The sequence below is a fragment of the Poecilia mexicana genome, unplaced genomic scaffold (genome assembly GCF_051168715.1).
Source record: "Poecilia mexicana isolate PSO_F unplaced genomic scaffold, ASM5116871v1 scaffold_17, whole genome shotgun sequence".
Taxonomy (NCBI): domain Eukaryota; kingdom Metazoa; phylum Chordata; class Actinopteri; order Cyprinodontiformes; family Poeciliidae; genus Poecilia; species Poecilia mexicana.
Genome location: NW_028263386.1, coordinates 8,655,201 through 8,666,152, shown reverse-complemented (window position 1 = coordinate 8,666,152; position 10,952 = coordinate 8,655,201). Strand labels below are relative to the sequence as shown.

Sequence of the window (10,952 nt, the reverse complement as noted above, 5' to 3'; positions counted from 1 at the left end):
CTAGGACCAAAGCAATGACAGACCACTTCATGACAACATCAAGAGCATCATCTTTTTCTTTATTGCACAAATTGTACATATTTCCAAATAAACCAGTAGAATGCAATATTAGGCAGTGGTGGGAAAAATAGTTTAATCAAAGCCTTTTCTTTTATACGTATGCAGGATGCCAAAAAAAAAAAATAGCACGTGGGAAAATCTGGATAGAACTGTTTGAAGTTATGGAACAATTATCTGAACAAGAATCAAAGTTGCAATACTCGTAATGACAGCTGTCAAGAAACGGGGAAAGAAAAATGAACACGTCAACGTTTTCTGTGGATTTTAAAAGTATTTTGTCCTCATACAGTATAGAATATAAATCTCTGCATCAATACCAATCAAATGTTTTGACTTTTTTTTTCTCTCCTTTTTTTCTGAAGTCAAACAGCATTTGCTAAAGTTTTTTTTTTGTTTCTTTTTTTTTCTTTTTCGTATTTTACAGTTCTAATATATATTTATATATATATGTACATATAAATTCAAACTAACTACGGTTCTCATAGAAAATGAGAAAAGCTCGACTTTATCGCTCTCACACAGCAACTGGCTGGCAGGCAGACTGACCCAGCCGCTCCCTCCGCCCTCATCTTTCAGCCAGTGTTAACAGCGCAGACAGGACTTATGTGCCGAGTGCAAAACCAAAAGCCCTCCAACCTGGGTCAAGTGTTCGTTTCAAGAGTTCAGTTTAGACCTTCTTGCCAAAAGCTTGAGGGATTCGCTTTTAATGCTCGAGCATGATGCTTCAACACAAAACTTGTTCTTTACAGTCATGGCAAGAAAGGATAAGGTGTAAGGGAACAACAGAAATCACTGCAACCGAGATTATTACGTTCTGTCACTCATAGGCAGTGTTTACATTTTAACTGGTCCAGGTGGGGTCTGGCGCTTTAAAAAAAACAAAAAAAAACAAAGAAAAAAGCAATCACATAATCCCCCCCTGAGAGGGTAAATTCACCTCTGATTTATCATGTTTATCAAGAGGTGAGTTGAAGCTTTCCTGTTGTAGATGAGTTTCAGTTTGGAGAGAGAGGGAAGAAGAAGAAAACGAAGGACACGACCTCTTCTCGGTCAAGAATCACTCAAGTGCAAAATATCCCACCTCAAAAGGGACAAAAAAAAATAAAATTAACTCCGCTTCTGTGTTTCCTATGACAAATTCAAGATGATGGCTCCTCCCCCATCATCAAGCTCGCTAAATCGTCCCTGATTCAAAGTGCAACCAGTAGTGACGAAAAGAACAGGAAAGCACGAAGATAATTATGTAAAAAAAAAAAAAAAAAGAAAACTATCGTCTCAAGCTGCTCCAAATTAAAAAACAAACAAGCAATTATGAGACTGGGGTTAAAGCGGAGCTCGCCCCCTACACAGTCTAAATCTTAAAGGGAGTCACATTTAGGGGATAGTTGAAGGTATACGCCTAAATCCTTTCCTTTCAGCTGAAAGACTCAGCTCGAGAGCAGGAGTCGTTTAACCCAGATTGTGCTTATGGGTCTGCTGGTGACGTAAAGCTCGCTGCACATCGCACCCGCCTTTCGCCACACACAACTTTCCGAGTCTACGTCAACAACACGTGGAGAGACAGGGGGCCTCCGAGTGGTTCAGAAGGTCGTAAGCGCTCACTAAGCCTCTGTGCACAAATTCCCACTAAAGAAACAGGATCGTGGAAGTGTCGCAGTCTACAGTCGGCGTGTGCACACATCGTCGTCGCTCTGCTTCAACAGTAATAGTACGTTTAGGTAAATGTGTCTGCTTGCTTGTGTGTGTGTGTGTGTGTGTCTGTGGCTCATGCCAGTGTGTCAATAGTGCTTGCCAATGTGCATCGATTCGAGGGCAATAAATTGTGAGTATCAGTTGATGTATGTGGGTGTACGTCTGTTTGTCCGTGGCTCAGGACGACATGCACTGGACGTGGTCGGGACCGCCGTCCTCTTCGTCGGAGGAATCCGGAGAGCTCCAGGACTCGTCGGTGTCTGCGTCTGCTCCCTCGCGCCGAGCCTGCGTTGAGACGGGATTACTTTCACTGAAAACACAGCTGCATCAGGCACATCAGGCTTTAAATCCATTTTGTAGAACCTGTGCACTGTTAGGGCGCCCACTTTGATCCTACATACTTATTTGATCTGTAGTTTTTTAGACTTCAGTTTATTTATTTTTTAGATATTTTTTGTAATAGCCAAGTTTGGCATTTACAACATAACACTGAATAAAATGTTATCAAAGGTATCAAAAGCAATTTCATTGACGTGTTTTAACTTTAATAAAAAATGAGCAATAGGGCTCAAAATTATCTATTATCACTAATTATCTATTATCAATTTAATGTAGGCATCCGATTGTTCCTCCAATAACAAATGACATTTTATTTAGTGTTTCTTAAATTTAAATTTATGAGGAATTAATTTTTGATTAACATCTGTGTGCCAAAAAAATAATTTTTTGATTAATACAGTTTTTACTTTAATCTAAATGAGAAATATAAGACCAAATGTATTAATTTGATCTTTTTGACCATCCATCTCCATATATGCTGTATACTTTAAAGTGCAAATCTTTGTTTACATTTCATTTTGTAGTTTGCAATAAATTGAAAAGGTCACATTAAACAGAGAAATAGCTTTTATAGGAAAGTTATTGGGTTTCAAAAAGCATTGTTGAAAAATAATTCAGATTTTTTTTTTTGTAGCAGCAGCCATAATTAATCCACCTTGTAAACCAGTATTTTTTCTGTTAAAAGTATATTTTTAACATGAGTTTTTAAATTTTTAAACTGAAATGTTGCATTTTGCAGGAATATTGGCGACTTATTTTGTTTAAAGCGTCTTTGTTCTACCTAAGTGGTTCCTGCCAATATCCCAAACCGAACACAGTGAAAAATAAATCATCTAATGAAATCTTTGACTCACCCTTGCAGGTCGTCTGTTTCTCATGTGTCTCATCAGGAACCACAGCAGCTGGGTGTCATACTGGTCGCCATGACGCACGCTGTCTTCATCGCGCTCCCTCTTGTTTTTCTTCATCACCTTTCAGAAAACAAGAAGTGATCGGTGTAATATGAAGATGAACATCATAATGACCCCATTATGACCCCAGCCTTTAAGCAATTAGGAAAAGGATTGAGTTTCAATTAATCTGACAAAAACATTTTACCAAATAAAGAGGCAAGGACTCACTTGAAGCCTTTTGTACCATATTAAATAAAACCCTTCTGTAATTTCCCATAATGGAGGCTCTTTGTTTTAGTTTGAACAAGGAAAACCAGACAGAAACTTACCAAACCCATTCATAGTGGTTATTTAGATTCCAATCAAGCAGGATGACTTTAGAAATCCATGTGTTTTACTTTATCCATCAAAATCAATTTTAAACAAATGGGATTGAGCAGGAGTCATACCTCTTTCAGGCCCTTGAGTCCAGTGGGGTTTTCAGCAGTGGGCGCCCACAGTTTGATATCATGGTCCAACCCACTGGTCGCCATTCCTGGCAGATGGGGGTGCGGCTCCAGACAATTCACCTGGAGTTACCAAACAATCACTGAACATCACAAATCCTAAACTTAAAACAAAAAGTGAACGGAACAAAAATCTGGTGAGATTTACACAAACCGACTCCTTGAAGTTTAAGCTACAGTTTAGCCAACTCTTGTAATATTTGAAAACATACATTTTGAACTCTGCTGATCAAACTCACCACTCCTCCTCTGTCTCCCTCCATGAACTGGACGATGCGAGCAGAGTTTTTGTCCCACAGGTAAATATGTCCACAGTCACTGCCGCTGACCACAAACTCACTGCAGGGACCGTAGAAGTTCACACCCTTCACTGTGAAACAGAAGAAATGCAGAGTCAGTGTGAGAGCTGGAGGGAAACTCAAAATGGCCGCTTCGTTTTACAAACCAACGGATCTGAGAAGTAGAGAGACGTACTGACCCAGGCATGCAGATTTTAATTTCTTTTTAGAACAAAACCTCATTATGGGATGAGTAAAGTAACAAAAATGAGTTTCACTAAACTTTAAAATGGCAAGTTACAAATAATCTTCCTCCCATAGTAGAGCAGAGTGCTGCTGTTAGTGTAACAATTAGGTATAGTTTGTTCAGACTTTTAGTTTTTTCCAGTCATTATTGAGACTAACATCATCCATTTCCAGTCAGATGATTTCTTCTTCTATTTAAAGTTGCTGCTTTATTCGCAAAAAATAAATACCTGTGGCGTTATTGCGGTGCCCCTTATATCTCCTGCGATAGTCTGCCCCGTCACTGTGGTTGGAGTCAAATAGGTAGATGTCTTCGTCGTTGTAACTGGCCAGGAGTTCTGAAAGGTCAACAAGTAATTTAAATGTCGCAACATTTTATACGTGTTAAAATTCATAAAAACAAAACAACCAAAAAACAAAGAGGAAGAACAAAAAGGAGGACAAAATCCAGCACATAAGACACAGAGGACAGAAGGAAGGACAGAAAGGAGAAAAGAATGATGAACTGAGAAAGGACACAAGCATGAACAGGAGGAAGGACAATACAAGAGAGGGATGGAAGAAAGAAAAGGGTGAATATTGAGAAACATAGACAAAGAGAAAACAAGATGGAAAATTGGAAAAAAAAAAGTTACTTTTTTCACACTACCCAGATCTAGAAAATACTCTAATTTAAAAGTTCCTACATTTCCTGTTGATTCTAGAGTATTGTGTGTGAGCTTGAGATAATTAAACCTTCAACTATTGTTCAAAGCTCATCCAAATAACTGATAAATGTATACAGCTGATGCTAAAGCTAATCTTAATGTCCCTCTGCACAGACAAACACACATAGGAAATCTTTTATTGAGAAACACAACAGGTCAGACTGAGACATGTTGGTACTTTAAACTGACAGTAAGCCAAAAGATGAAAAACGATGTAGTTCTACCTGTGCCGTCGTGACTGTACACAAGACAGGTTATGTTGGTTTTAGACTCGCTGGAGACCAGATGTGAAGGACAAAACTTTTTCAGAACACCGTTGTTTTCATTTTCATTAATCTTCCTCTGATCATAAATTCTAAAAAAATAAAATAAAAAAAATAAAACAAAGAGGAAAAAACGTGTAAAAAAAAAAAAAAGTCATGTTAAATTCAGAGGTCTTCTAATAAATCAGGCAGGATAACCAACACAGGAGCCAGAGCACAGCTCATACCTTACATACTGATCCCTCCCACCAACTGCAAACTGCTGCGTCTTTGCTGGGTTGACAAAGATGGTGTACAGTCCCACTTTTTTATCGCCCTCCTTTACAACCACCAGTTTACTGCCAAACAGGATATAAGGAGACAAACGGGAAACATTTGTGAGCTGTGTGATGACCAGGATCATTTTAAGATGCGGTTCTTGTTCTTTTCTTGCTTCAACGCGTTGCAGTCAAACCCCAAATGATGAACAGAACTCACTTGGCGGGACGATCCAGGCGCAGATCGATACCGAACACCACGGCGTCCTCTCCAGCTGACAGAAACGAACAAGGCGAGTCCGGCTCCAGGGCCAGCTGATGGAACGAAGAAACACAAAAGTGAAAATGCATAAGAGTTGGCATGTCACCTCAGAAGTCTTTCACTTTCTGGTTTGCAACAGCCTTTGTCGGCATGCTCACCTTGTGTGCTGCTCCTTTGTGCTGTGCTACCCGCTTTGTGTTCTTGCAGCGCTGCGTGGCCGAGAGCTCAGCGACTCTGATCTGACCGTCACGAGCGCACATGGCCAAGGTGGAGTCTCCGCTGTGAGGCAGGAACTTCGCCTGTTGGAACCCAAGAGCAAGAAGAAAACTCATATCAGTCACATGCAGATTATAGTTTTACTTTAATCATTTGTATTTATTTTAGTAACCTTTTACATTTTTGTATGAGATCATTCTGTGTTTCAATCAGCAAAATCTCCTTTGGTTTGTGACCTCCTAAATACCATCAGTGATAAAAAATTTGTAATTTTTTTTCTTTTTACTGAACACAAACATTGCAAAGAATTGACAGGGTTCTTACATTTGCTTCAGGTCAAAATAATTTGTTTCCTCTCATAGTTTAAACCTGATTTTTAAAATAGCTTGAAAAAGTTTTTGCTGATGACATTTCTGCAGGTACTAGGCATTAAATATGAAGCTACGACGACGAGAAAAACTGTAAAGAGGATGGATGGACAAAATGAGAGAGAACGCATGGATGGCACTAAAGAGGATAGATATATGGACAATGATGGATGGACAGACAGAGGTTGGACAAATGGACATTTCTACATATTCAGCTCCTGATAAACTTTAAACAACCCAAGAATAAACTGACTGCAGATTCTGATCTGTTCCTCTCGTCCCGGCACCTCACCTGAAACACATTACTCTTATGTCCGCTGTCAAACTCCAGCTCCGCCCGCCGGATGGCCCAGTCCCAGATCACCACCCGCAGGTCGTCGCTGCCAGACGCCAGGCGCGTCCCAGAGGGGTTGAAGTGCAACGTGTTGACGCAGCCAGTGTGCCGCTCCAAGCGTCCCTGGAGCTCCAGCCTCTGCACGAGGCCGCGGGCTCCACACACGCGCCGGACAAACTGGTGTGAGTTCCTGCCGATCTCCCTGGAGCGAAGAGAGGGCACCGCCTGCCACGTCGGCCCACGGAGGTCGTGGAGCTCGGCGCCCAACCAGGACTCCATGGCCTCGTTGTCATCGTCGTCGTCATCGTCGTCCTCCTCCTCCTTTGGCTCATCGTCGTCGTCGTCGTCGTCGTCTGAGCTGGAGGAGTGATTAGTGCCCCCTCCAGGTCGGATTCTCTTTCTAGCGGCCCTTTTCCCTCGATCCTTCTCTTTGGCCCTCTCTCGTCTCCCACTCTCGCTCTCCCTCTCTCCGTCCTCCGTGAAAGAAAACAGTCCACTGCCGTCCATGCTGTCCGTGTCTTCCTCCTCCTCCTCCTCCTCTCCTTCTTTGCTTGCAGCTGTCTCTCCTTCTGCCTCTGGTATGCCTTTGTCTCCAGACGCTTCTACTGTTTCTTTGGGAGCTGTGGAAACAGGAAAAGGCCGAGATGTCAAGGCAACGCAGTCTCCGTGGGAGATTCACAAAGAAATCGTGCACAAATTAAGAAAGTTTTTGTATTAATTGACTAAAACAGACAATGATGGAATCTAAACTTTTGCAGAGGAAGCTGAACATCTTGTGACAGAGTCTTTTCAACAAAACCAATTGCATCCCTACATTATGGCTGTTGTAGTTTAGTAACAACCAAGTTAATCGGCCAGAACTACAAATGACAAATGCTGCCACATTACTTGTTTAAAAAAAATGACAGAAGAATCAATAAATGAACAAATGTAGAGATTCAATACTTACTGGAGCATCCTTGAAAAGCTGGACATATTTCTGATTTTTAAAGGCCTATAATTAAGATTATACAATATAATATTGCTTATGATTCTTTAAAACCTTGGAGAAATGTTTTTCAAATTTAGAAAAAAAGCTAATATGAGCAAGTTAATCAGTTAGCAGAGCATGCAGGTGGCCGTTTCTACTGTAGATTCCCAACTATAGTGTCAGAACATTGTTGCATTAACAAATGGAGCAGCGCTCATTTCATTTCCAGATCAGGGCTGTCTGTGTATTCAAAGAACAGAAATATTTCTGAACAACCAAATATGACTGATGATACAAATATTGCAGTAAAGATGGGCAGTAAAGGTAAATGCCACTCTCGGTTTAATTGTTCTTACCCTCTGTGACCTTTAGCATCTTATGGATATTCATGCTTCTGCAGTTTTGTGTTTTAAATGAAGGCTAGAGACGCCCAGCTGCCTTCATGTAAAACTCGTGAAGATTAAGTCCTGAACGACTGATTCTAATATATTTCTAAAATTCCTAATTTAATTACAAAAGAAAAAAAAAGCTGATAAGCATTGGATTAAGCACACAGGTGCAAATTGGTTTGTTTGGAAGTAGTAACAGACAAAATGGGGACAAGGAGGAACCAAATGGTGAAGTAAACTGACCTGGAGCACACTGTGGCTCCTAAAATTTTCAATGAAACAGAAAAAGAATACAAAAGTGGCTTTACCGTCTTCAGAGGAAGATTGTGTCTGACTGTCTTTACTTCCAGAGGCGTCCCCGTCCTTGTGCTGCTGCTCTTCTCCGGGCTGTTTCTCATCTGAACCACCTGATAAACACAAGTATTTTTTTCTGATAAGCTCGCAGGCCCAACAGGCACAAAAGCATACATGGCTATGATTAAGTCTACAAAACTGTGCATTTTTATATACTGCACCATTAAGCACAGGGGATTTTTCGTCAGCTTCAGCCATTCTGTCTCCTTTGGGTCCTGCGTCGTCCTAAGGTAGAAACTGTAAGATGTCAAGCAAGTAAGAAGCATTAAATATATGCTTGCTGACCAAGCATGAGGATAAAGCAAGAAAAGAAAGCGAAAACAACCAAAAATTAAATAATCTCCGTCGCAGCTTAGCCGTTTAACTTTAAAACTTACTATCAGCCTACTTTTACCAGGTCTACATTGCTGCACCTAACATAACACAACTGACTTCCCAGCTAGCCGACACAGAGGCCCAACTAATGCCGTGTTTGCTTTGTGGTGTCAGTCTTCTGCGACTGTTGTTCAACCTGACACTCGTTTCATCGAAAGTAAAAGCTACATAGTATGTGTAAGGCGAACAAACATCGAAGCTAAGAGAAGGCATTCAAGTTGTACTCAACAAGCTAGCTGTCAAAATGCGGGTACTTTAAATTGCTAACTTAGCATAGCTAGCGTTACCTCTACTCGAAGGCCCGACGAGGCGCACTTCTTAGTTTAGTCCTAATCTTTATTGCAGATTTGTTTTCTCCACCTCGCTACTTGGAAAACGAGCTAAGTGCCCTGACTAGGAGTTCTCTGACGGGAAATACACGACATTAGGAGAGCCTGCATTAAGCTGTCTCTTGCTAAAAAAGAAAAAAAAAGTCAGACAACAATACGAGCTAGCTGCGTTCACACAAGGTTGTCTTCTGCTCTGTTTATGTTTTGACGATCCAGCTTCTTTTTTTTTTCTTGCACAGCTCCATTTCCGGTGTCGTACGTGCTTCTTCTGTTTATGATTTTTTTTAAAAACCGGAAGTTCTATTAAAAAATAGTCACACCACTATTATTATTACTATTATTATTATTATTATTATTATTATTATTATTATTATTATTATTATTATTATTATTATTATTATTATCAGCAGTAGTTGTATTTACTTTACTGGGCTTTTTGTCTGCATTTATTTATTAATATCTGAATTATGATTATAGTAATATCCTATGGGAGCTGGTTAGAGAAGTTAATAAATTGTACTCAAGACTTTTACACAAGTAGAATTAAAGTCAAAATTACTCAAGTAAGTCCAAAAAGTATTTTGGTAAAATGGTTATTCCAACACTAACTGTTTTATCATAACATATGAATTTATTTGTGAAAAAATATGGAATGAGTCAGGTAACGTAATATTTTGTGCAAATTCTTGTTTAAAAAAACAACAACAAAATACTAAAATAGTAATTGCAAAAACCAAATAAAAATAGGTTACATCAATGCAAAATGACAACTGCAGGAAGAAGAGACAAACATATCCAAATCAGTTGTTTTCACAATGTAAATCTAAGTAGTCAGTAGGACATTTATATGTTAAAACAGAACAAAATTCTTCCAGTGAGACGCAGTAGCTACTGTTCGGTGTACCTTCATTTTACCTCCAAGTGGCACAACAGACTTAGTAGATACAAAATACCAGAACAATGAAGCTTGTATGCAAACAAGACATTTGACTTTAATTTAAGTTGGAAGTAAGTGTCTGATGCAGTTTGCCTTGTTATTTATTCAGAAAGTAACTGGAAGTGGCTAAAATAGCCAGAAAGTGTAAGAGTAGCATTATTAATAATATTACTCAAGTAAAAGTAAAAACGAAGGATGCAGTAAAATTGCTCTAAGTAGTTTTTTGTTTTTTTTTAAAGTTACTTACATAAATATAACTGCTTAAACATACTCTGTGTGCTTTATTATCTATATGAAATATATACAGCAATAAAGTATTTGCTTTGAGTAATTGTACCTCTGTGATATAATCAATGTATGCCCTAACCTGGAGGAGGAAAGTGAATATAAAATGGCCACTGTTTTGTAGATCTTTTTAAAAATATGTTTAGGCATTAATGAGACATTAATACTGAATATTCCTGTATATCTGGCTGCTATAACTGAACATTATTTGACAAAACAATCAACCAAAACCTTTCAAGTATTATGTTTATTGGGATGATGTTCTCATTCCCTGTGAAACTGTGTTTATTGTTGCCATCAAAACCCAGTTGTATTATATAAGGTGAAGAATTATATTTGGTGCTCAGAGGCTGTGATGTTTCTGTTTTATTGCAGTCAGATGTAAATAGAAAAATATCAGGGGTTCAACAGTGGCAGAGAGAGAATTTGTTCTGTTGGAGGTGTTTTGGGGTCAACCCCTGCTATTGAGCCTTTGGCATAAACACAGGAAGGACGGAGATCCCACGTTTCATCCTGAGTTAGGGAGCCAGATGTTTCTGAAGTTTCACATTATGAGGTAGACAGAACAACAACAAAAGAAATTCTTTATACTTCAGTATGATAAATTTAACATAATGTCACACAAGTTTACATATTATGTCATAACTGATGAAGTGAGGGGGTAAGACATAGATCCAATGTCCTTATCCTTGCAGATGAAAGTATTCAGCTTCATGATGACACCACCAACATGTTTCCCTGAGTGGGTGGTGGGTTCATTGTACTGAGCAGGGTTAGTCTTCAGTCATGTTTGCAGGCAGACCAAACATTTCTGCTTTGATCTGTCCACCACATCTTCTTCCACATGTTTGTTGTGTTCCTCTGTGGGTTATGATAAAGTATGAACACTAGA

General features: G+C 39.3%; 1 protein-coding gene across 2 annotated transcripts; it reads right to left on the bottom strand.

Moving 5' to 3' along the window:
• Window positions 1-38: 38 nt before the first annotated feature.
• Window positions 39-9,070, bottom strand: dcaf8 (DDB1 and CUL4 associated factor 8). 2 transcript variants are annotated; one of them, XM_014997689.2, is made up of 13 exons: window positions 8,797-9,070; window positions 8,296-8,371; window positions 8,089-8,187; window positions 6,380-7,041; window positions 5,662-5,802; window positions 5,462-5,556; window positions 5,212-5,322; window positions 4,946-5,076; window positions 4,245-4,352; window positions 3,730-3,860; window positions 3,434-3,553; window positions 2,946-3,062; window positions 39-2,037 (listed from the first exon to the last, which is right to left on the bottom strand). In XM_014997689.2, exons 2-13 carry the CDS (start codon window positions 8,330-8,332, stop codon window positions 1,930-1,932), a joined length of 1,860 nt encoding a protein of 619 aa, XP_014853175.2. In that variant the 5' UTR covers window positions 8,333-8,371; window positions 8,797-9,070; the 3' UTR covers window positions 39-1,929. The 2 variants fall into 2 exon arrangements, with proteins under 2 accessions (XP_014853175.2, XP_087870627.1); XM_088014501.1 differs by having other exon boundaries at window positions 8,296-8,359.
• Between the last annotated feature and the right edge of the window lie 1,882 nt (window positions 9,071-10,952).